The sequence below is a fragment of the Pteropus medius genome, unplaced genomic scaffold (genome assembly GCF_902729225.1).
Source record: "Pteropus medius unplaced genomic scaffold, Ma_sr-lr_union100, whole genome shotgun sequence".
NCBI lineage: Eukaryota > Metazoa > Chordata > Mammalia > Chiroptera > Pteropodidae > Pteropus > Pteropus medius.
The window spans coordinates 13,322,994-13,349,367 of record NW_024354503.1 but is presented as its reverse complement, the minus strand read 5'-3'; the positions used below and the strand labels follow the sequence as shown (position 1 = coordinate 13,349,367).

The 26,374-nt window shown below is 45.8% G+C and overlaps 2 protein-coding genes across 3 annotated transcripts in view; both read left to right on the top strand.

Moving 5' to 3' along the window:
• The window catches only part of RUNX2 (RUNX family transcription factor 2), a 234,126-nt gene that overhangs the window by 196,944 nt on the left and 10,808 nt on the right, over positions 1–26,374 (top strand). The window contains exon 6 of one of the 2 annotated variants that reach the window (XM_039854245.1): positions 12,589–12,626. The exons of the other annotated variant lie outside the window; for it this stretch is intronic. Within the exon in view, the coding sequence (XP_039710179.1) occupies positions 12,589–12,611 (23 nt within the window). The 3' untranslated portion in view covers positions 12,612–12,626. Of the gene's footprint in view, positions 1–12,588; positions 12,627–26,374 lie in introns of those variants that run through there. 2 annotated transcript variants of the gene reach the window in all.
• Positions 18,397–26,204, top strand: LOC120596026 (mucin-1-like). The gene is made up of 2 exons (XM_039854254.1): positions 18,397–18,458; positions 25,121–26,204. The coding sequence occupies exons 1-2, from the start codon at positions 18,437–18,439 to the stop codon at positions 25,708–25,710; spliced, it is 612 nt and encodes a 203-aa protein (XP_039710188.1). The 5' UTR covers positions 18,397–18,436; the 3' UTR covers positions 25,711–26,204.

The window sequence follows — 26,374 nt, the reverse complement described above, 5'->3', positions numbered from 1 at the left end:
AACCTGAGTCCTGTGCTAGGTGTGAATAGGAGAAGATATAGGTCTCTTACTTATTACTTATCCGGGGGCAAATTCTAGGCCTATCAAATCAATCCTACGATAAGACAATTCTTATAACCACACAAGCATTAGGATGGTGGGATAATAGTGAGGTGTGGTTCTTGACGGTTATATGGTTTATGGCCCTAAGGGAACAATTTCCCTCCATTGGAAGGTTTATTTTGATGAATACCATAAAAGTTCATCTACGTTTCCCTGGTATAGGCCTAGTTTTTTTTTTTTTTTAAGTCATTATTATTTATAATCCATTTATATATGGAAGAGGACGGTTCTTTACGGTTCGGATGATTTAAATCTGGGCCTTGAAAGCCATGCATGATTTATTTGCACAAGGAAATCATGTTTTCTTTGGAGCTTTTCAATGGAGGCATAATTACAGTGTTGCAAATACAGTGCTCTATTTAAGGGTCTGTCAGCATTTCCACAATAAACCTCTATTTTCAGGAGTCTAGAATATTGCCAGAGAGAGAGAGACACATAGAGGGACAGAGAGAGAAAGAAATCCTAAAATATGAGCTTGGTGGGTCCATCTGGGAACTTTATTTTTGATCCAAATCTGTACATGTATTTGCAACCGCACATTCTTCTTTATTTGTGTGGTGGTGCCAACAATGTGCCCGGCGTCTTTGGAAATTGCCCAGTGGGGCTTCGGCTTTCAGGCAGGATCTTCCTGGGAAGCGGCGGCATGTTGGGTGGCTGGCCGGCTCCTCTTCCAGACCCCGGCCAACTGCCAAGGTGTCTCTCAGCTTTAAGAAAAGGAAAACATTTTTTGTCCTTACTTCTGGTTTGTTTGTTTGTTTTGGTTAACTTAGGCCTATGCTAACTTGGACCTTTAATAATGATGGTAATAATATCAATGATATTATTATTACCATCATTATTATCATCATTATTATTATGAGCAATACTAAGTACAATTTAAGTGCCCAGTATGTACCTGGCACTTTTTACAAAGATTATTTAATTCTTCAACTTTATAACAATCCTACAAAGTAGAAGTTATTATTCCTGAATTTCAGAGAATGAAAATAAACTGAGGGAGGGTTATTTGCCTGCCATAGAAATGGGGAGCAAAGTTCAGGGTAACTGAGGTAGTGGCTGAGCTGGTCCGGTGCTGGGGTCCACAATTTAAATGCAGCAGAAGCTGTCTCTCAAATTGGAGTAGCTTAGTTTAGAGAATGAGGCTCAGAGAGGTGGATGAACTAGGAGACGACACAGGCAGACTAGAGAAGGCTGGGGGAACTGGCCAAACAGGAGGAAAAGCCTTTAAGGCCTTTTTAGCAACTCCCGGAGCATGGTTTAATAGGTAAGTGTGACTCTGGTTGAGCCTGGATAAAAATATCTGGATTTCTTTTTGAGGCTTACTGTGTGGCAAGCTTGCATTTACATGGGTTATCTCACTGATTTCCCAGTTTTAGCGATGCAGAGAGTGAATTTTATGGAGACTGGATAAAATGCCAGGATCATATAACTAGGAAGTGGCAGAGTTCCCAGGTCTGGAATCATGGTTCTTGACCGTTATGGTTTATGGCCCCACAGGGACCAGTCTCCCTCTGTTTGGAAGGTACAATGTGAATAGAGACAGGAAGCTGAAACTCAGGATCCTCCTACTTCATGTGGGAGATTTTGCCTTCGAATTGCTGATGGACCTTTTCCAGGAGTCTGTGTGTTGGCATTTAACTGAAGGAAAAGGTAATATACACCCCTTTCACACAAGGAGGACCAGGGACAAGCGATGGAAGGAGAGACCACCCTCTACTCTGTGTTCTCAGCCAACCACGGGAAAACTATTTTGTAAACTCCTGTTCCCTTGTGGGTGGTGGGATTTAATTCTTTTTCCTTCTCTTTTCTGGGGCTGCTCCTGGGTTGCCAGTTCCGGCTGAGACTAGAAGTGGTAACGCACAGTCCAGGCAAGAAAAGGAAGAAGGTTTTTCATTAAAGAAAAAGTTTTTCCCTCTTCTTAAAATAAAATCAGGCAGCTGTATGGGGAATATTACTTATGGAGGTATTGTGCTCCTGAGGCTCGAAGTTCAAAAGAAAGGATTCAAATTGCCTTTAGAACACAGAATGCATTTATCTTATTAGACACAACTCTCGGAGGCGGCAAATTCTGTTCAAGTATTTATCGAGGGTGTTCTAATGGTTGGTGTTGGGTGTTATTCCTCGTAAGGGAGGTGGCTTGACTGTCATGGAAAATATGGCTCAAGTTAGTGTTGGAAGTAAAATGGTGGAGAGACCACTCCACGTTGCCAGAATCTTAACACTAATTTGAGTGATCACCACATTAGTGTTACTGAGAATAAGAAGCAAGGTGACGCCATTCGAATAAGAATTATTCACTTAACCAGCCAATATTTATTGAGCATCTACTAGATACTGGGCATTGAGCAAGGAGTAAGGGATTCAATGGTGAACTAGACGTGGTTCATGCCCTCTAAGAACTTAAAAATCTAGTTGGGGAGAGAGACATTAAACATATAATGACACTATAGTTAAATAATTTTAAAAAGTAATTATAACTGTGATTAGTTCTTCAGAAGAAAATGCAAGGTCCTAAGAGAACCAATAACAGAGGAACTAAATTTGTTAGAATTCAGCGGCAAGTAATAGAAATCCCAACAGGGTTTATTTTTTTCACATAACAAGAAGTCCAAAAGCAGGCATTTGCTGGCATTGGTTCAGTGATAACATCAAGGATCCGGGCCTTTTCTATGTCTATCTCCAACCACCTTCAGTGTATGACCTTTTTCATTCTTGGATTTGTAGTCTCATGATTACAGAATGGCTGCTGTGGCTCTGTTTTCAGACAGCAAGCGCAGGGAAGGAGGATGTACCAGAGAGTTCTTTTCTCTAACACAAGTATATTTCATCGGCAGTAACATTTCTTGCCCAGAAAACTTTCAGCAGATTTTCTCTTAATTCGTTAGCCAGAAATGGGTTTATTAGTGAAGACTGTGGAGGAGACAAAAGATTAAGCAATTATAAACGCATAACTGTAAGTAACCCTTGTGGAATGTCTTGCAGGCCACATCCATGTGTATGAAGTTGTTTGCTTTTCAAATCAATCCTGTGAGAAAGTCAGAGCCATCTCTCAGACTTGAGACTCGAGAATTGAGGCCCAAGAACACGTGATCAGCCCTCTTTCGGCTAGGGGTTCTCAGCTTATCCCTGGGTTTTTGCAATGTCCCATGTCTACTGGGTTTTGGAGAGTGGGGCAATCCTAAGCCCTAAATGCAGTGCATCCCAAAGGAGCATGCAAACATAGATTTTGCAAAGAATGAGGGTCCCTTGATTTTAATGGCTGTCCCTAGTGTTGGAAGTCACAGAACAGGAAGGCAGACCAACTGAAAAGAAGGAAACCTTTTGACAGCAAAGTCAGAATCTCACAGTGGAGCCTTTGGGGTCTTCACTTGGCAGGAAAAAAACAGCTGATGGGACCGTGACCTCATTTCCAGACGACTTGGAAATGTTGATTTTAAATGTTTTTGAGTAACACTGCCCTAACCCCTGGCACCCTACCCAGGCAGAGGACGTATGTTTAACATCTAGGATAAACGAATAAATATTAAAACCACAGGTTCTCATGGTATTTTAAAGGCACCAAAAATGTCAGTCTGCCAGTCACATGTAGCACCCTCGTCTGTGCCCCACCAAGGCTCCCAGCACTTCATGTGTGCCTGTCATAGCAGGAGTGATGTCCTTGGCTGATTCTGCTCTCCCCGCCCTTGCCTCTTGGATCTGGGCTCCGAGGTTGTCTGTTGTGTGTTGCTGGGCTGGTGGACGGTGGAGACGGACCTTTTGGCTTGAGATCATCCCATGAAAATCAGGACGGGCAGGGTGCCCAGAGACGCACCAGCATCCTTGAGTTACACCAGTGGAAACAAGAGTTATGTACCCTGTGCTGGAGGACGTGTAAAATTGACACCGTTTACCAGATGTTCCTGGTTTTTATGAGCTTTATAAGGCCTTCTGTTAGGTAACACTTTGAAAAAGTAATGCTTGCCTGCTTTGAGCGGAAAGTTTTTGTTTTAGGCTTTTTAAAAAACATTTTGGGTGAACTCTGCAGCATCTATTTTCACAGCAGAGCTCTGGTCTGCCAGGGGCCACTTCTGGTGAGTGACAGGCAAGAGAGAGGTATGTGGCGGGCAACCTGGTCCTGATTTAAAAGGCCAGAGGCCCAGGCTTTTGGATGCAAAAACACATCCATGGACCCATATGTACCCTTCTCTTTAATGCAATAAATATGCTCCTGAGATATTAGGTATAAATCACATATTTTTGTAACGCCAAATAGGGTATTCCTTCTTTATGCAATGAACTGTTTTTTAAACAATTGCCATTTAATTCATTTTTTGTGTACATCTGAATTTTCAAAAGATAGATTGATTAAAATGACATTCATCTCTACCATATGCCGTAGGGTGTGGCACATTACGAAGTGGCTATTTGTCATATTTGATGTCTTGAAGACGTTGAGCAAGATGGTGACAAGTGGCATGTATGGACAGGCATGAGGAGCTCAATGCAGATTGTAGTGAATCCATTCAGGAGAAGGGCAGGAGAACCAAAATCTTAAATAACTGGATGAGAGAAAGGAAGAAGCTGCTCTATGGGAACAGAGAGGAATTTCGTTCAGTAGGGTTGAGGAGTTCTTTCCAACTGGGGGGAGGTTTGTGTGTAGGGTACAGAGCCATCCAGAAGGCTGGAAATGACCTAGTTTGGTACCATCACTGCCATACATAGAGAACCAACTGGAAGTACCACCTAAAGGAGCTGTATGTGTGCAGAAATCCATGTAGCATCTCTTCAACTGTTCAGGACTTCATCCTCCATGTTGTCCAGACATTGGAGGTTTGCAGGCTTCTGGAGGAAACTGCTCACCAAGTTACTTGGATTAGATCCCAAGCCCCTGAAACTGAGGCTTTTGGAGACAGGTGCTTAGCAGGCAAATGCGGATTCCTCCAAGCCTCTTAAAAGGTCCTCAGGGCCAGCTCCTTGTGGACACAGGGCAACGCTGGACTGCAGAGTTTTGGGTCCGGCCTGAGGAACCTTGCTTAGATTCCTCCCGATTCACTTCTTTCTTCCTGATTTGCCTCTTTCTCTATATATCTGTTTTCTCCTGTGTGAAGAGGGAAAATAGTGCCAGCTTCTCTAAGTAAGGCCAGGATGGCTTTGTGTGCAACCCACATTGTATTCTCCAAGAACCTTGAACTCAAAGGCAAAGGTGATGGAGACATGTGCCAATGTCTTAGCATGGGGAGAAATCTTATTCTGTGGGCAGAACAAATACTGGCTTTGCTGATGACGGCGTCCACCTGCCTGATGTCCCTGCGTACCTTGAAGAGTTATGACTATGTATGTCTGCCTTCTGCTTCTCTTTTCTTCTCTTGCTCGCCCTGGATGGCCCTTCTGTATCAGACCCTTCTGAGCCGTGGCTTCCATCTCTGTCTCAGACTGCCCTCTTCTCTTCCCCCGCCCCCCGCCCCTACTTCTCTGGGCAGGAAGGTGGAGGGCTTGAGACCGAAAGGCTTGAGGGGAAGATCTCTGAGTCCTGGTCTTCTGACTCAGGCCATTAGGCTACCTTGTGGCTGCCCAAAGTGGCAGGCCTGGCCTCTGTCCTGGTGGCTGGCCTGGACTCACTCCGTCTGTGGAGGGTCAGGACTGGTCCTGTAGTCCGCTCATGGGACCTGGATGTCACCCATGGGCAATCCATCCTGTGTGGAAAACAACAGTAGCCATATCACCAGCAAAAACAACAACCACACACACCAAATGGGAATCTTCCCTTCACTCGCAGATGGTGGTAGGCAGATATGGGAAGGGGGACATATTTTCCCGTGATATTAGAATAAGATGAGAGGTGGTTATTTTGGGCTGGACTCCAGCAAACACTTGGAGAGTGACTCTGAACTGCAGATGAAGCCCCAGGTTGATTTTATTGGGTAATTTCAGCACTGCCAAATATTTGTAGTGTAAAGAAATCATAAAACGTGCTGGTGGTCCAGGAGCTGGATGGGGTACATTCTGCACATATTTGAGACGATTTTGTGATTTGGTGACAGGGCTGTTTGATCCCCTCACCTAGAAATCAGTTAGGGTCTGCCAGAGAAAGAAATTAAATGCGGAAGGCCTCAAATCCATTTCTCCTGCTGGTCTCCTTCCCCCCTTATCTGGGGAGAGCTAGAATTTTGTTGCCCCCAGGCACGATTTGTATTGAATTATCACAGTCCAGATTTTCTCTACTGCCCTGGAAGCCCGAACCAGCTTCCTCTTCACCCTCCACTCCGGGATAACATCGCTCCCTGTTAACGATTATCTTCGCTGCCATATGGGTAGTCTGCAGCGCGCAGTGCAAGGCTGATTAGTTTGCTTTAATTAAGCTTCAAAGGAGAACCCGAGCCTCCATCTTATCTCTAGTTTGCCCTTTAATTCCTTTTCCACGGTCCCTGCTGTAGGTGGGAAGTGCAGCCATGGTCTCAGATGGGAGGGGGGACCCTCTTGGGCTGGGCCAGGCTTGCCGATAAATGAGTTTCTCTGAACCTCCTCCGAAGGCCTCCTCTAGACTTTCCCCGATTTCCACAGGGAGCTAATTGCTGATGACCTTTTAAAAAATCCCCTTAGGTGTTTCCCATTGCTACAAACTCGGAAGGAAGAAAAAAGGGGTACTGGTAGGAAGAAGGGGGGCGTCGTGTCTGGCTGCTGCTCACCCCACTATTGCAGAGCTACCCATAGGAGGCCCGTTTTCAGCAGGCCCCATGGAAAGCCACCTTGCCCTAAATGAGGGCCGGCCTGCTGAAAATAGTACCCCTCGTACTTTTTAGTAGAATTTTTTTTTCTGAAACTAACAAGGGGGCTGCAGCGGCAGCTTTTTGTCCCAGGTAATCACCAGATGGAACTTTCTTTCTTTCTTTTTTTTTTTTACATCCAGCCACCAGCTTCTGTGGTCCTCAGAAAGAACATTTGTAACCGCGCATTCTTTATGTGGTCTTCGATTAATAAACAGGAACCCACCTTTCTAGACTGACGGGGAAACAGTTTTTTTTCTGCTTGCCACTCCTGTGTGTAGGGTCCATGAATGGGGGCTTTGAGAGCTCGCCCTTTCGTGGCCAGATATCAAAGTGTTGCTCACACATACGGGTCGACCGCCTCAAGGTGCGGCCCAGAGCCGCCGCCCGTGTGGCCGCCCACTGCGGTTCTGTGCTGGCCGCTTCGTCGGGCCGCAGGGCTGGACTTGTGATGGCCCAGTTTTCCTCCCTGGGATGAACGCCGACCCACCAGGAAGAAGGGGGAGACCACCAGCGTCCATTCTCCACCGAGTCCTAAAATAACTATATTTATATTTACTTGTATGTGCTCCCTTTTGTGGCATTCCTTCCCCAGTCACATCCCTCTATTCGAGAAGAGAAATTTCATTTTTAAAGGTTTCCTGGCCTAAAATTTCTCCCTCTCTCTTCCCCCCTCTCTTCTTTTTTTTCCTCTTTTCTTTTTCTCCCTTCCACTCCCCATCTCTTGTCTTCTCTTTTCCTGCCCTTTTCTATGGCCGCCCCCCCCCGCCTTCCACCCGCCTCTTTTGTCCTTGGATAGTGTGTCCTAACTCTCTCACATTACAGATTGGGGTTCTCCTAGAGTCTCCCCTGTGCTGGATTTTCAGGGAAGAGGGGCAGGCAGCCCCAGGCCAAGGATAGGGTCCCTATAGACAGAGAGGGTGTGTGAAGGGCTGAGACTACACACCCTAAAGCCTGAGACTGGGCTGATGAGGGCTCTATGAGTCACGGTCAGGAGGGGTAAAGGGTAAAGGGTCCACAGCCCAGTGACAGGGAGCCCTTATGCTGAGCGCACGTCAATGTCCTGGTTGTTGACACCTGGAGGGTACTTCTGTCCAGGGAAAGGCATCTTCTAATCTTGGATTTCCATTTGATTTATGCTGGGCAAATTACTGGGCACCAACTTCAGAGAGTCTGTAACTGGCCTAGTGGTTGGCTTGAGGGAGCAGGGAAGAGGCCCGTTCTTTCTTCCCTGCCTTCTCTCCTCATCCTGCCTTCTCGCTCTGTATGGACCAGTTAGGAAGATGACGGTATGATCACCTTGGGTTAAATCTTAATAGGGTCAAAGTAACATTTGCTTTGCCACAATCTTTGAGAGCTTCCCAGGAAAAGGCTTCGCAGAGGTGACAAGACACTCAGGCACTGGGAGAGTGGGGTAAGTGGCAAGGGTTGGAGGCTGTCTTTTCTATGATGCAGTTTGTCCCAGGTTAAGGCAGCTCAGGGGACTCTTATCATGTAATTCTGGTATCGGAATCTAAGGAGGTGGAACTTTTGGGTCTCCTGTCCCCGCGTGTGTTGACAGAGAGGGAGTCTGGATTTGATCTGCATGGGGAAGAGATGCCAAGTAGCGGGAATGGAAAGCTTTGGGAAAATGGAGGAGAGACTGGCCCTTAGATCTCACAGCCCCTTTCTTCCCACCATGAATCTCAGAAGGTCCCCATGAGGCAAGCCAAGTGGGGACCATGCTATAGATGAACACACTGAAGTTCCAAGATATAAAGTGGCTACATCATCACACGAAGTGCTTGGTGGCTCTCCTGGGCTGTGCTTTCTTGGCTGTCCCTTTGGGTACTCATGCCCAGGGAGTGGAACAAGAACAAACATGAGTTGGCCCGCAGATGCTTGCTTTGATTCTTAGCAACCCTGATGGTCGTCCAGAGGATATCATCTGCCCAATTCTTTCATAATTCCCACCCCTCTTTGTAGGGACAATGTCAGAGGGAAATGAGGAGGAAATGATGGGAGTTAATGCTCCAGCGAGAGATGCTACTGTGAATAGCAGTGACATAAAGGTCCTTTGCCAAGGGCGCTCTGCTTTTCAAAGCTCCCATGCTGGTGGTGCTCTGTGGGACATGCTTGGCTTCTCTAAACACCCTGGCCCTGTCCTTGGCTTGGCCCAGACAGTGCCCCACACCCCACCCCCAACCCCCATTCCCAGGAGCCTAGAAGAACACTGCTCTCTTCCCCCTGGTTTGAAGGAAACAAAATTGGTCCATGGATGTATGTCCAGGCCATAGGGTAGTGTGGAGGCTTCTAGAACAAGGGCACATGGATCACCAAAATGAGTCCCCAGGGAACCAGGAGGTGAGTTGATTAATGAGGGGCTCAAAAGAAGTTAGATCACATTCAAGAATGTGGGCAGCGGGAGGGTAAGAGTTTGTAATTAAAGAGTCATCCTAGCCAAGTGCCAGATCTATACTTTCATAGGCATCACAGTGCTTTTGTGGCCCTGATGCTGGTTCTGTTGGTGGTGGACTGAGGGGTGTGGCTTTTTTATGAGGGGTCTTAGTCGTGGGAAGAACAGCTTTGGATATTCCTTTATTATCCTGGCTGAAACACACCCCGGAGCAAAGACTGGAGCTCTTCCAACTGAGGCAGTCAAAGGTTCTGAAAGACAAGGCCAATTCTTTCTTTTGGCTTGAAGTAAGGCAGGGCGTTGGTCTTTATTAAATGTCGGTCTGTCCGCGGTCCTGTGCTGTTCCCTGTACATAATTCAAGAGGGGAGCTGACATCTTTTGCCCGATTGGTAAAAATAGTCCTCCAAAGAGAAGGTTTTGAGTTTAAGTACATTTAAAAAACTCTGAATTCTACGTCCCTCTCGTGATCCTTTATCATGTGAAGGTCCTGAGAGGCCCTGCACTGAGGAGACCATTTCACTTTGTTCAGCTCAGAAGGTACCTGCCATCCTCCATCATAGAACTGAATTTTCATGGAGCTCCATTAACTGCCTGTGGGAAATGTAAAGTAAAACACAGTAAAATAGAGTAAAATACAGGTGAGACAGTAAACTACAGGTAAGAGAGACACAAATAAATAAGTTTCTTGCCGAAGCACAAGGGATTGGGATAGGAGATTTTATACACAGACACACAGAGGATTTTACATGAGATGTTTTTCTGATTTGGTTTTCATTTCTGCAGAGAGGAGTGAAAACACTGTTGAGGGAGGTGCCGTATAATAGTTAATACACGGTCCCTTCTCTTTTCTTGTCGAGGTAACACACACACACACACACACACACACACACACACACACACCCAAAATAGCTGACTCCCCTGAGAGGAGAGTAGGTCGCTGAGAGGTGAGTAGCTAGGCAGGCTGCAGTGGGAACGGAGACCAGCGGGAGAGGAAGGAAGAGTAAGTGTTGGAGGGTGGGAGTAGAGAGTGAAGGAGAGTGAGGCAGGAAGGCGTGACAAAGGGGCTCAGGGGCAGAAGGAAGGTGCCTGGTTCTGCCCTGTCCCCAGGTTCAGGCCTGTTATAGCTCTCTGTCACTGGTTCTTCAGTTTGTAGGAACGGAGCAGCTGGGCCCTGACAGAAGAATTCTCTGGTGAGGATGACATGAGGGTTTGGCGCCCTGCGCAGAGCCAGCCAGTGAAGGGTCAGCAGCACCTTCTCTGGGGATGCTCCCTTCCCCACGAGGCCGGGGAGGTGCGGATCAGTTGAAGGGCCACTCTAATTTGCCCAGTTAGCCACATACTGAGGCCAGAGGGTATAGGAAACGTGGCTCTGGGTGCTTTTTGTCACCTATGGACTGTCTCGTGCTCAAAATCCCTGTGGCCAGATCCTCGATCTGGGATGTGTTTCTGTGTGCCCAGAGGAGGATGTGACACTTGCGGGCACACCTAGACACCAGACAGCACCTGTTGAGGGGCACAGCTGTGCCAGGGCAAGGGGCATTCTTGGCCGCTGCCTCACGTCCGCCCCAGCAGCTGCCTGGGCGTCGCCCCGCATTCCTAGCGTGATGCTGCTGTCGGGCAGCCCTGAGTCCGTAGGAGCCTCCTGGGGCAGCAGGACTCTGCTCCATCACTATGAGAGTGACCCGTGTCCCGAGGTGGCACTGACTCAGTTCTAGTGAGCGGATTCGGTACCCGGTTTTCACCTCCAGTCCAAGAGGCAGAAGCAAATTTTACAGCCAAGGGCTCAGAGTCCGATTTGTTTTCAATTATTAAAATGTATGACGTGTTAAAAACAAGAGGTGCAGGTGGGGAGCAAAGGCAAAGAAGAGGCAGGGATGATTGACAAGGAGAAAACACAGAGATGGGAAAGGGTCCATCTCCAACCAGCTGGCTCCTCTCCTGATAGTGCACATCAGGATGGAAAAGGTTTTGGCAGCTTGAAGAAGAAGAAGAAGAAAAAAAAAAGGGGGAAGTAGAAGGAGAGTTTTTTAAAAGGTAGAGAAAAGCAGGCCAAGAAATTACTTAGAGACTTTCTGGAGACCTCATCATTCCCTATACTTGTTCCAAGTCATGTAAGACCAGGAATGGCGGTCACAGGAAGCATGACAACCAGCGAATTCCACTCTGGAATAATATTTTTTTCTCATATAACTTCTTTAATCTTTTATCTTTTAAGGATCTTAAAACACTCCACACATTTGCAATAGCCGAACCTCATCACATACCTGTGGGAAGGAGGAGTGTTATTTTTCTCATTTTTATATAGAGGTGAGCTGCAGCACAGAGAGTTTGACAGAAAATATTTCCAGAGCCGGTGGGTGACAGAGGCCTGTCTGGGTCTCAGAGACCCGGCGGCTTGCAACTCCCCAAGCAAATCGCAAAAGGTGGTGGGTATATGGTTGGCTAGGAAAAAGAAAGGTTCTATTAGTTTTGAAATACATTTTTAAAATATTTATTTGTTTTACAACTATAATAAAAATAATTTTAAAATAATAAATGTAATAAAATATAAAAACTATACAATACACATTTTTAAAATTTGTTCACTAAGGAGTGATTCTTTTTTACCCAATGACCTCATTTTACGGTCTTGTTTTGCCTTCACAGGTAAGTGAAGGGACAGCAGTTCAGAAAAATTTTTTTTTTTTTTCCAGAAGGAGAAGAAAACAGAAGGGTTGTCTTTTTTGATGGTGGTAGGATGACAGGAGGAGAGGAAGGTGGGGAAAGGAGAAGAAAAGGAGATGGAGAAGAGGAAAATTACCTTCTTCATCTTGGTTGAAAGAGCCCCAGAAAATATCTTACGTTTACCTCACAACAGCAGAAAGTGTTATGAGCTCTGTGAGCTTTGCTTTAAATTGAGATTTTCCTTCCCAAGTTAGGCTTTCTACAGCTGAGGGCATGGGTCTTCCTCAGGGTCCTGGGCTAGGAGGTGAAAGGGGCCAAGGGGGCAGAGGGGCTGTGATTTTAGGGTAGAGAGGTGTCTCATTTTCATCAATGCCTATGCAACTCACTTGGTGTCTGCCCTTCGTTTTCTGCATATGAAAGAGAAGAATTAAGGTATTGGCTCCTAAACTCACGAGCACATTAGACATTCTAGGCTATATTTATGCAAGGCTTTCATCTTCTTTGGTCCTTCAGTGGTGTGTTAATGCAGACTAATGATGGTAATATCAACAAGTCCTTGCTGTTTGGATAGCAGCTGACAGTTTGCAAAATGCTTCCACATATGCTCCAACAACCCCTTGTGAGGCCAAGCTCTGCAGACGTTTAGCCGGCTCATTTTAACACTCTCTTCCTTTTAATTCCAGGATGTTTTGAAGGATGTCATTGATCTAAGCACTTCCCCTCAAACTCTCGGGTAATTATAAACTACCACTAGCAGAGTGACTGGTCGTAGCTGGTCTCCCCTGGCAAGTGGTATTCAGTTCTGGTACTTAGACAATTCACACAGGAAATTGCAATTAATCTGCTTTGTTTGACTAGTTCAGGTTGGTTGTCAATAAAACTGGACTGATAATTCTACCTACCTATCTAGTTCAGTTCACTTGGAACTTCCCAGATCTTGTCAGGACATTGTAAATCTGAGCTGTGAGCCTCCTCTCTTCTCCATTCCTCTTCTCATCCTTCCTCCCGTGCTCCAAATATAAAGACCAACAAAACATATAAGAGAGATTAATTTTTAAAGGAGGGAAACTGCATAGAGGTCTTTCTGTACTTCTGGAAAAATATTAATATCCTGATTCAATATAGTTTAATATACATACATATAATATAAATTTATAACAGAACAGATAAATATAATATGTAAATAGAAATTATTGTGTATTCTATGTCATAATATATACAATATAAATATATAATGTAAATACATAATTATATAAATGTAGTTTAAGTGGTGTAAGTATAGTTCCCTTATCTCCTCCGATTTGGGGACAGTATGGAAGGAAAGTCAGAAGTGGGGGGAACTTAGGGATTTTAGTCCTCAGTTACTCAGCAGGGAATGCTTTTCATGCTGTTCCAGAAGGGAGGGGGAGCCACTGCAAGTTATACCATGTGTCACAGTGCATCACATTGACTCATGGCCAGATCCTGAGAAAAATTCACAGAAGTCAGGAAATTCCCAGCACATGCTCTCATTTCACCCTCTCCTGACCCCGTAGTGTGAGCATAGGTAGGGTCAGGCTGGAGGACATTTTTAAAAAGGAAAAACCAAAGCACTTCTGTTGCTTCTGCATGCCTGTGGTGGGACAGAGTCCTAACAGTCCTGGCTGAAGATACAGAATCGGCCTCAAGCACTGGTGACTGGGGCAGCCAGCATCTGTCTGTTTCTTCATTCTAGTCTTTTATTTTTGTACAAAGGCTTTTCTTTCCTTGGCTTTGTTTCCCCTGGGGAGCAGCATCTTTCCCTCTGGGCAAAGCAAGATGCCTAAGACCTTTCCTTCCCATGAATAGGGACAAATTTAGAGTTGGGGTTGCTCATTTGAGCTTTGTATATATATGAGCCTGGCACAAAGGGTCATCATTAGGAGGAATATATGACGAGGGAGGGTCCTTGATGCATGAAAGACCTAGTGGTGGGCCCTTTCCTTTGCCCCGCCACTGACTTAGGGAACACCGTTGTCTAGAAATGTGCCGCTTATTGACTTGGGAAATGGGGTCATCACTCCCTCCCTCCTCTCCAGGTGAGGTACCCCACTGCTTCCTTACTCAGGATGCGTTAACAGCTTGGCAACGGGACATCCTGGAACAAACCAAGGAGGATTCTTCTCTGAGGTGCTGTCCCGGCTGAGCTGGTAGGTGGACATGTGCATGTCCACCTGTCACACCCGAGAGGTCGTGGAGCCTCGTATGAAGAGGGCCTATGTGAGCCCTGTGTAGCCAGGTACAGTGCTGCTCCTGCCCCACTGTCCTGCTGCCTGTTGCCTGCCTATTGACTCACCTCAGAGGAGCTGGCAAAGAGGGACTCCAACCGTTCCCCCAGCGCCCCCGCCAGATTGTCTCTTTTCCTCACATTCCTGGTGGCAGCCCAGCTCACTGTGACCCAGGTTCTAATATTCTTGGGTTTGTTCAGACTACCCAGCTGGCTCCGCTCTGGGCTTCCTGGCCTTGTTAAAGCCAGAATGCCGTCTTTTACAACCCTGCTCTTTCCATCAAGCTCATCAAGCAGCCCTCCTTTTTATAAGCGAGATGGCCCCTTTGGTGAGCTCTCTCTTTGGGGTGCGGGTGTGGCAGGCACAGAGCCTGGGCTTCAGCAGGGTCTGGTCTGTGCCATGTTACTGTTATATTTTTTAACGATAGTTATAAAAAATGAAGTTCAAAGGTGAGTGACCCACCAGGAGGAAGGATTAAGTGGATAGATTTGGGAACTGTTCAGCCTCGGAGGCATTGCTAAGGAACATAATTTATTTCGAATTTTTCTTCATGAACCAAAGTTGCTTATGGTGTGGGGATAGTTTTTACATTGTCTCTCCCGTTCTCCATACAACAAAAATATTCATGCCAAGGAATATACAGGTCGTATAAACATCTCTTCGAAAAATCACACGAAGATATTATATGTAGTCACATAAGTCTCCTTCCAAATGGGTGTGTTCATAGAAACACATAGAGATATCCTTCACACCCTATATGTAAAGAACAGCCAATTTAGAAATTGGCAGAGCAGCCCTGCCTAAGTGAGTAGAAAAGCTTGGCTCGGGGCTTAACAAACAATCCCATTAAACCCACGCTCGCTTTTACTGAACGGTGATGCATGAAAGACCTAGGGTGGCCAACTTGAACGCAGGCAGGAGCCAACATTCACAATATTGTCCATAAAGGGTGGCAGGAAAGTCTTTTCTGCTGAAATTCAATCTGTTCCTAGAAAAAAAAAATTGCTTCTAATACTAGTTGGCTGGACTTCACTCTCGTGTTTCTTTCTGCTGTAATATCATTTTAGCTTCTTTAATGTCCAAGATGTTACTTTTACATTTGGTCTTCTTGCCTCCAGACTTACGCCCTCCAGTTCAGCCTCCACACGGCTTGCTGCCAGAGTAATCTTTTAAAACTGCAAATCAAATCTATCACTCTCCTACTTAAAACCCTTCAGTGGTTCCCCATTGCCTGCTGACGTTCATATTCCTTAGCTTAGCTGACAAGCTCCTCAGCTGTCTGTCCCTGTTACCTTTTAAGCCAGCCATTTCATGCAAGTCTCCCAGTCCTATGCACCCGACACTCGAGCTACTCCACACTGTCTTTTAGGCCACAGTCTTCCAAGCCTCATGCATTTGCACATTTGATTCCCTCCACCTGGAGTGCCCTGGGGATATGAATGGGACAGTGAGAGCATCTGCGGCACAGTGCAAGGGGGACTGAAAACTCTTGTGGTGGAGTGGGGGGTGGCATTTTCAACTAGAGTGTCCACGAATGATCTCTTGAGAAGGTGACTTTGAGCAAAGGCTGAAGGATGTGAGGGGCGAGCCATGCAGATATCTAAAGGAGGAGAATTCCGGGTAGAAAGGACAGCATGTGGAAAGGCCCTGTGAATGAGGAAGGCATGGGGCAGCTAGTATCCTGGACAATGGGGTTCTTGAACTGAAAGAATTACCACCTTTTTCTGTGTCCACTGGTGCTAATGAGAATGTGTGACCCTGAGGAGCCAGAGGCTTGGCTATGAAATGCTTGCAGAGTTGAAATTACTTTGCTTATGAAAGCAGAATGGGTCTAAAAGTTGCTCTAAAAGTGTCAGGCTCTAGACTTTACTTTTTTCCAACCTATGTCCACACAGTCTCAATAACGCTATTTTAGAATTTCTCGCCATGGCGATTGAAAAAGAAAACATCTTCAAGAATGCAGTAATGTTTAGGTCCAGGACCAGGTGAGTAATCCTCATCCTTAGGGATCTCTTTGGGGCATTTAGTTCACACCTTACTAGAATGTTCTCAACAGCAATTTATTTTATCAGTTATTTCCCCTTCCTATTTCACAAAAGTCCCAGAAATGTCACATATAGACCTTTTTTCAAGTATTTGGATAAAATTGAATTAAGTGGTCATGACTCCCCCTGCCCCCATTTGTTTTTTTATTGTGGTAAAATATATACAACATAACATTTACCATTTTAATCATTTTTAAGTGTCTAATTCTGTAGCATTAAGTGCCTTCGCACTGTTGGTTAATCATCACCGTCATTCATCTCCAGAAGTCCTCAGTCTCTTCAGCTGGAAATCGGTACCCATTAAACACTAACTCCCCACTCTCCTCTCCCCTCAGCCCCTGGCAACCACCCTTCTCCTTTCTGTCTTTATGAATCTTACCACCCCAGGAACCTCACACAAAAGGAATCCTACAATATTTTATGTATTGGCCTTTGTGACAAGCTTATTTTACTTAGCATAATTCATCAAGATTCATCCATGTAGCAGGTGTCAAAACTTCCTTCCTTTTACAAGCTGAATGGTATTCCATTGTTTGTGGATAGACAGGACTCTCGGGCTGCCTCTACCTTTTTGCTATTGTGCATCATGCATGAACGTGGGAGTACAGATACCTGCTTTCACTTCTTTTTCTCCCCTTCTTCAAAGGTACTCTTTGGGCAGGGGCACTTTTTGCTTGAATCAGTCTCTGTGTCTGCCCTTCTCCCTCTCAGCTACTTTGCTTTATTAACTTGATTGATGGTGAATAGTCCTCATTAGCTTGACCCTCAGCCACTAGGAAATTAGAGGCCGGATAATTCGCACAGAAGTAAAAGGGTGATGAATTTTACTGTGCTGCTCCTTGGGAAGTCACTAATGCTGCAAGAAATAGAGGCCAAGGATTTCCCCAGGGCTGGGCCTTTTAATCTTCAGAAAATGGCCCTTCAGAGGCTGAGGACTACAGCAAACTAACAGTGTTCTTCCTGGGACAGTCAGAGGACACATCATGGCCAGAGCTGCTCAGCATCCCTTTGGAAGACCTGATCCATTGGCTGCAGCAGAGTGTGAATGAAGCCAAGCCATGGTTTCAGTGGCCCCTGGGCCAGCTCTTCCCACTCAGTGGCTATAGACTGTACTGCTACTCTCAGGCAGCTGGCCTAAGCAGCGCTTGACCTTGAATTTAAAAAATGCAAATTGTAAAAGAAATTCGTATTTAAAAAGTTCATGCACTTTCAAAATAGAGGAGGCCCAGATATGAGAGAATAGATCAATATGGATGAGCACTGGCATAGGAGTCAGCCAACTACAGATCAGGAAGTAAGTCTTATCAGCTGTGGGCTTTGTCCAAACTATCCAAACACTAAGAGTCTCAGTTCTTCCATTTTCAAATTGGTAAAGGGTCATTGTTGAGTAACCCTAGCTGGACATTAGTGTATTATAATTACCAGGGTGCTTTTAAAACACAGGATGCCTGAGTGCCATTCCTGGAGATCCTGATTTAATTGGTTGGGGGCATCAGTAGTGTTTACAAAACTCCCTAGGTGATTTTAATATGTAGTCAAGGTGGCAGATCACAGGCCTAGAGTATAGTAGACCCTCTACAATGATAGCCCTCTTTCTCAGCCCTCCTCCCAAGCCTGCGAAAATTCCATAAAGCACTCTCTCTCCTTCACATGGAATAGCCTCTGGCATCAGCTGCTTTGGTTCTGTGATGGTGAGCAGGGTACTTAATATAGCAGAGCCTCAGTTTCTGCAACAGTAAAATGGGATTAAGAACAGAATCCACCCGGTAGTTTTCCATGAAGATTAGAAGAGATCATTCAGCACAGGGCTTGGAGATAGTAAGCACTCAGCAGATGTTGGCCCTTTTGTGAGAATGGTAAGTGTCACAGGAATCCTCCTGTCTCTACTGCAGCCAGCCTTTCTCACCCCTTCCAGAGAAACCAACTCTTCTGTCCTCTGTGGAGGGCTGTCCAGGTCCAGGTCTCCTGCTGAGCCATATTCCTGGGAGATGCCTGGTGAGAACTTGGGATCAGATTGAGTCAGAGGTATTTGCAGACTTGAGTCACCAGGTCTTAAAACCAGAAGATTGCCCTGTGGTTCTCATGACGTTCCTGGAAAATAAAAGAAGCAAATATTATTGGGCTGAGTTCATCAGACACTCAACCCTCCCTTTTGTGTGCGGGGCGTTCTGAAAGGAACAGGCAGCAACCCGGCCAAGTCTGAACCATCAAAGGCAAGGGCCCGGCTGCAGTGCTGAGAGATGTTGCTTCTCTTGCAGACAGGTCTCGTCCTCTTCCCACAGACTTCTGCTTCTCTGATTCCCCAAGGCTACTCAGTTTCTCCTTCCTCCAGGCTCCTGAGAAAATGTTTCCCAGGGCTGCCTCTGGTGAGGTGTGTCAGAGCTGAGCTCTGCTGGAGGGCTGGGTGTGGGCTGGGAAGGGGCCACCCAGACTCCGGAGAATAAGAAAGGGAAAGTTCTTCTTCTAGAGCAAGAATTTCTGGAATCATGCAGTGAAGCAGCAGCCAAGCTGGGCACCCATTTCTCTGATGCGTCCTTTCCCTGTCCCCTGTATCCCTGTAAGTTTCAAAGTTTCCATGTCCCAGGTTTCTGTAGAATCTACTTCTCTGTATCTCCAGAGCTATGACTCTAGCAAAAGCCACTGTCGCTTTGTTATTTCTCACCAATACCTGGAACCTCCTAACTGGTCTCCACTGCTCTTACACTGTCTGCCCTCTGCTCAGTGCAGCCAGGTGGACTTTACAAAATAAAAAACTGATCATGTCACACACACCCTTATGCTTAGAATTTTCCCAAAGCTTTCCCCTGTTCTTAGGATAATGGCCAAACTCCTTAACAAGTTCAACAAGGCCATGTGTATCAGGACTTGGTTTGGCTGTGAGTGACAGAAACCTCGACTTAACAAGGAATTGAACAGATGAGATTTTCTTTTCTCATATGAAGAGCCTGCAATGGAAGCAGCTAGGGTTGTCACGGGAGGTCCTCAGACTTGTCAGAAACTCAGTTCTTTACTCTCTCATCCTCAGCACATTGTTTCTGCTTCATGGTCCAAGAGGGCTGCTTGAGCACTAGCTACTGCAACCAAATCCCAAGCACAGGAAGGAGGAGTTGCACATAACATGTCTATGTGCATCCTTCTGCCCAGAATTTAGTTACATGGCTACCGCTAGTTGGAAGAGAGGCTGGAAAATGTAGTCTTTATTCTAAGTGGTCATGGGCCAGCTAAAAAGGAGAAAAAAGAGAATGAATATTGGGTGACAGCTGACAGTGTGTATCATACACTATATCTCCTAACCTCTCCTTTTGAGCTTAATTTCACCTCACGCTTCCTTCCCCTACCCCTCTCCACTCCCGTCACACTGGCTTTCTCTAGAATTTCCACATATTTGTAGTGCTCCTTCTTGCCACAGGACCTTGGTCATGCTTCAATATTTCCCCCCCTCTCTTCCTACTTAACTACTCATCCTTCAGAACGCTGCTCAAGCAGCATTTCCTCAGGAAATTTTCCTTGATTAGGTCAACGTCCTACTTTAGATGCTTATAGCATGTAGATTGTGTCACAGCTGCAATTATATATTTGTTCTATTATTTGATTATTTTCTGTCCTCACAATGAGGCCAGGGTTTAGGTCTGGTTTTAAACACTATAGAGGATTCATCTGGGCATGCTGTACGTGTTCAATAAATATATATGAAATTAATTAGTGAATAAATTTAGCTATTATATAATATACTAAAACAGAGGCTAGGACTCAGCAAATGATTCTCTTGTACAAGTGGTGGAGGGTGGCCAGGGGTGCTGGGGAGATGAAATTGAGCAGGGGAGGGTTCTAAATTACCCATTCAGATCAAGGAAGCTCTTGGGTATGGTGAAAGAAACACTGACCTGGAACTCAGCAGCCCGTTTTTTGGTCTCAGCTCAGCTCCCAGTAGCTGGGTCACTGCCTGGAGACAGTGAGAAGAGGTCAGATGCTGAATATATTTGAAGGCAGAGCCTACAACCGTTGCTGGCAGATTAGAAGTGGGGAGTGAGAAAAAGAGAGAGGGGTCAAGAATTAGTTTTGGGGGTGTGGTTGAACAGGTGGAAGGTCATTTACTGAGAAGGGGAAGACAGCTGAGAGAAGCAAGTTTTTTAGGGAGATGATCTGAAGGATTTATTTGCAAATGAATCGCAGGTTCCCACAGCTGGCTAGTTGTACACTTTAACCCTTCCATAGCACCCCCCAGAAAAAGCCAAAGTCCCAGACTGGTAGGTGGGCCACATGGATGTAAAAAATATAAAAAAGTTTAGCCTTTCAAGGTGCATAGTTGTCAGCCAAGTAATTATTCAGCCTGACTCAGTAAGAAGGTTAAACAGAAAACGGTCAGAAGGCCTTACCCCACAGTTGGGTGGGAAGCAGTCACTTTCTGCCAAAGACCAGTGACAAGGAAAACATATCCATGCCTGGTCACTGCAGAAATCTTTGAAAATTCAAGAAAGTATAATCCCATCACGTGCCGAACATCTTCACGTATTTTCTCCTAACCTTTATTTTGCAGTTTTCTAGAAGCAGTTGAACTCATCCACGTAACATGATTAGGCAATTTCCTTTTCTCATTAAACGGTAGAGCACATGTTTCTAAATTGCTTTCCGGAGAGGATGTACAGACCTACTCTACTACAAACAATGTAGTAGATTGCCTCTCCCCTGGCAGCCTTGTCAGCAATGAGTATTAGCACGAGAATACCTTAAAGATTTTACAAGTGAAAAATAGCAATTCATTATTCACAGTTATTTTAAATCATGATCATTTTAATTTGCAATTCTTTTATTTCTAATAAGGAACACTTCTCAAATACTTATTAGTTAAATATTTCTCAATATATATTTTCAATATATATTTCAACTCATTTCATTATTATGATTTGCAATTAAATATATAATATTTATATTTGACATATTTTATGTATATGGACATATTTAATATTATATAGATACACATTATACACTTTCAAAACAGACTTTTACAAAGATATTTGTGGGATGGTAAAAGGAACCAGAATCACTGAAATTTAGTCAAATTTCACCTTCCTAATCTCAAAAAGAAGCATCGTGCCCAAACGGTTATATGCATGAGGGAGATGGGGGTAGCAGTGGGAGAGAAAGGGAGGGAAAGTTTGAACTGAACTGTTGGGCGACCCTGGTTCACATGCCAGCCTCTAGTACACCTTAGTGAGGGTGCAGCCCCAAGCTTTATGAGCAAAGCAGTACTAAATAAATAGCGGTAAATATCTGCTGGGCAGCTTTTTTGGATTTCTGCCCCAATCTGATCTGCCAGATGGGTTTGGGCATCCACCTAGAGGCGACCCGAGAGCCGAAGGCCCTGTCTCTCCGTCAGAGTAAGAACTCTAATTGGTTCAGCTGTGTCTCCAAAGCCTAGTACAGCATCTGGCACAGAGCGGATCCTCAGAACCTATTTGTTCAATGACGATAATGATCAGGAGCCTGAATCGATGACTAAGAGAGAAGACACTCTGTTCTCTGTTCTGTTCTCAGCTGTGTCACTAAACAGCAATACCTTTCTCTCACTGGCCTCTGAGGTCTTCACATCTTTAGTTGATCCAGTGATGGCAAAGATCCCTTCTAGCTCTGAAATTCTGTGAAAATACCGAACTCATCTTTGCTTTAGATTCCTCTTCTACGATATAGGATGAAAATATCAGCTTCCCATAAGGTTGCCAGAAAAAATATGGGACACCCAGTTAAATTAGAATATCAGATAAATAAGAAATAGTTTTTTTAAGTATGAGCGTGTCCCAAATATTGCATAGACTCTGTAAATAACCGAAGCACTGAATGATTAAACAACATGCAGCTGGATTGGTTTATTGCATTTGGAACTGTGTTTCTGGATCGATGATGATTATATGGCATTCATTCAACGACTGTATATTGAGCATCTACTCTATATGCCAGACAGTTTAGGCCCTTGTGACAAAGCAGAGAATGAAATAATCAGTGTCTCTCACTTCATAGGGGTTACATTCTAGTTAATAAGACAAAAAACATCAAGGGCTCATAATTCTCAGGAGACTAAAGCAGGATAAGGGGCAGAGACCATGCAAGGAGGTGAAGGAAGGAATTAAGGAGTCTGATTAATTGACCTTCTGCACCTGAGCATCCCCAACCTCCACAAAAAACTTTTGTAACAGCAAGATCCTGATATTATTTTGTAGCAGTCACTGAAGCTACATAAAAACCATGTCATGGACTCAAAAGCTTATCTCCTAAATCAGGGATAGAATGATCAATTGCTTGGATGGAAGAAATCTACAAATCATTTAACCCAGATTTTAGCTGAGCTGGAGCTGCAACCGAGTTTCCTAACAGTTGCAGGAAAGTTATGGGAGGCGATGTACTTGTTTAAAAGGTTCTTCTGTTTTTTCAAATTTATTTACCAGTCAAGCTTGGGTGAGTCCTGACCACTCGATGTCTTTTGAAATTTTAGCTGAAACAATAGTGAAGGGTTTTCCTCTTTAAGAAATCTTCACCTCTCCCCTTTCCCCTCCCCCTCGCAAGGCAGTGCTCTCTGGTCCAAGGCTTTGCTGGAGTCTATTAAGCTAACTGCAGGAGAGGCCACTTCTCTTATTCCTTTGGCAGCCAAGAGGGATCATCAGCATCAACACTATTACTATTTTCATAATCATATCAGGCTTCCATGTTGCTCTTCGACATCATGCCAAGCTTGTCTATTTGGTCTACACTTCTTCAAAGAGTAGTTCCCAGACCAGCAGATCCCCATCACCTGGAAGCTGGCTAGAAATGAAGGGTCTCGGGTCCTATCCCCGAACTGCTGAATTACACCTGCCCTTTAACAATGTCCCAGGAGAATTGCACGCACATTAAAATTTGAGAAACACTGCCCTAGTATAGGGGTCCCCAACCCCCGGGCCACAGACTGCTACAGTCAGTGGCCTGTTAGAAACCAGATTGCACAGCAGGAGGTGAGCGGCGGGCTAGCAAGTGAAGCTTCATCTGTATTTGCAGCCGCTCCCCAGCACTAGCATCACCGCCTCAGCTCCACCTCAGATCATCAGGCATTAGATTCTCCTAGGAGCACCGGTCCTTGGCACCAAAAATTTGGGACCGTTGCTCTAGAACATTCTGGTGCTTGCATCTCTTTCATCTTACACATGGGCTTCTATTTGATTTACTATAAAGGGTTCTGGTCTGCTTCAAGAATTGGATGTGTGAGGCTCATTAACATCTTTCTCAAGTAAAATTAGATCAGTTTGGAGTTTATTTTTTTTATTTATGCAGTCACTGAAGCTGCATAAATAAAATGGTTTTTTAAAATCATTTTCATCTCACAGGAGTTATGTACTTAGAAGCATCTGCGATTCTTGGTTTACAAAATAAGATCATGAAAGAAACCTGAGGAAACTAAGTTTTGGTGGAGGAGAGGCTGTTCTGTGAAAGCCAGCAGCAGAAGGCACCCATAACATTTCTATGAGAGAAGTCTGTAGGCACATTGGTGGCTTCTCCTCAAATGTTGTCCCTCGAGGAACAATTGCCTCCCTGGTCCCATCAGACATCGTTCCCGACCACACAAACTGGACATTCGAACATCTGGGGCCTGTGAGCCCTGTGAGAACGTTGTTGGGCGCTGAAGTCAGGAGGGAACAAGCTCTCACCAGATCATTAGGGCTTCTCTGAGTCTCAGCCAGACACAGATGAAGGCACAGCTCAACCATGACGAGTGGTAAGAGCACACATGTTCATATGCAATGGGCATGTGTTTACTCATTGACTCTTTCATCATGTCACTCTCTCCAATATAATAAGCTAAGGTGATCAAGCAAGTTCTGCCTTTCAAAGGCTCGGAAACCCTGAAGGGCAGAGCATAAAGGTGGGCAGCCAAACAGGCAATGCAGATAGCCAAGAGCAGATATTCCAGCTGGAATTAGGATACAGGCCTCCAAGACTTGGCTCTGGTAAAGCTTTGAACTGCTTCCAGGGTGAGCACAGACCATCTACCCAAAGGCGGTGAACAGGGTGGCTGAGGCAACTGAGTTAAGGTCGTTGGCATTGATGTGGATCCTTTGATCTGAGGTTGGTAAACTTTGCTACTGTACCCAGTCACAAAGAGCTGCCACCCACTTTCTACCTGGGGGCTCATGGGATTAGGAGAGAAGGAACAAAGGTGGGTTCGTCAAGTGCTTCCAGGTCTTTGAATGCTGCCCATTGTGAACTTAGATCCATGCTTCAAGTCGAAGACTTTTGAAGGCAGATGGATCAGTTCTGGAATTGTCCCGGGGAGTCACTGGGCCCAGCCTTCTTGTGCAGCTGGGGAAATAAAACCAAGTCTGCAAGGGGGAACGGGACTAGCCCAAGGGTCCAGGGCATTTTCTGGCAGAACAAGAATCAGTGCTACGGTCTTTCGGCTTCTGGCCCCAAACTTTCCATTGCCCCCTAAAAGCTGGGCTTTGCTGGGGCACTAAACCCCGCAGTCTTTTTAAGGCGCTTCTGCTTCTTCCTCAGAGAGTGAGGAAGGGCCCTCCTTTCACAGCCTGCACCTACTGTCCTGGACAAGATTGCCTCTAACTAGGTTGATACTTCGGCCCCTGCTGGAACTCTCTCACTGTCTTCACAGGAGTGCCACCTTTCCAAACCTCAGTGGAGGTCCTTATCCATCAGGATGCCATGTCGAACGCCATGATTCTCCCTGTATCTGAATTTCTATGCTTGGTGCCATACCCTTCCCACTTTGTTCTTGATACATTAACTGCTCATAACTTTCTTATCCTTCCTAGATTGCAAATCTGGGGGTAGGAAATAAGTTCCCACCTTCTTATTCAGTTCCTTTAGTATCTAGTATGGAGCTGGGCATACAGTTGACACTCAATAAACCCCCGAGTGACTCTTTCTCATTTCTTCCTTGGCAGATTCAGAGCCCAGTACCTTGGACTCCCAGTCTTCGACCACCTTGTTCCTCTCTTCGGAGGAGCCAGGCCCCTCCACCGCTGCCCTGCCGTCCCCCTCCTCCTCCTGTGAACCCCCGGCGTTTTCGCCTGGTCCCTCGGTGCTGCCCCCGCTGCTGCAGCAGCCGCTTCCCGCTGCCCTTCCCGGCTCCGGCGCCGCGAGGCGCGCGGGCCTCTACTCAGTCGTTGCCTCCTCTCCTGAGGCTGCCCCGCGCCTTCTTGACTGGCTGCCCGGCTGCTCCTCGGCCGCCTCTTCTGGCCTCCGGGTGGATGAGCGAGAGCGGCTGGCGCCTGTCCAGGGCCCCGAGAGGGGCCGCACCCCGCGCCGGGGCACAGCAGGAAGAGAGGAGGGTGCCGAGGACCCTGGAACGTCCCCACCGCCCTGTGCCCCACCCGCTGCCCCTGCGAGTTTGGAAGCCAATGTCGGGGACATCTTGGCGGAGTTGCGGACGATGAACAGCCACCTGGACGTCATAGCGAGGGCCCTCACCAAACTGGCCTCGTCCTTGGGGCCTCAGCCACAGCCCCTGCCAGATGCCCCAGATGCCAACTAATGGAGCTGCCACTGGACTATGCATCTGAACAGTGCTTAGTAGAAGGATCCCCGAGGGCATCAAGCATCCCCATCTGTCCCTCACCCAGGAGCCAAGCAAAACCAGCAGAAGAGGGTATTGCTCTGTTTAACCTACTTGGCGGAATGGACCTCCCCTCACATATCCGTCTGAAATGATGGTGCTTCTCACACCCTCTCCTACTTGGAGGCTCTTTCTCAGCGTTCTCACGTTCATACAGCTGCCTCACTCCTCTGGGCTCTCCTGGCCCTTCCAATGTCCTTCTCTCGTTCTGAAAAAGGCCTTGAGCTCTGGCAAGAAAAGTGCCCCAAGACGGTGGTGGAATCCTGGGAAAGATGCTCAAAGATGCATCCTTTCACATCCCACATCTGTGACTTCTGAGTAAGGTGGCGGGAAGGCAAGTGCAAAGCATGTTCCGAAAGCGTAGTTCAAGGGCAGCTCCAGCTTTCCTCTCCCCAGTTGTTGATGATCTGACCTCTGGGATCTTTAATGCTTTTAAAAAAAAAAAAAAAAAAAATAGTGTGGGAAAACTCATTTTTTTTTTCTCACTATAACCACATTTCAAGACATTTGGAAAATCGAGAAGTGAAAAAATCTGATGTATTTGGAGAAGGGTGGGGTATTTAAGTCTTTCTTATGAATAAGA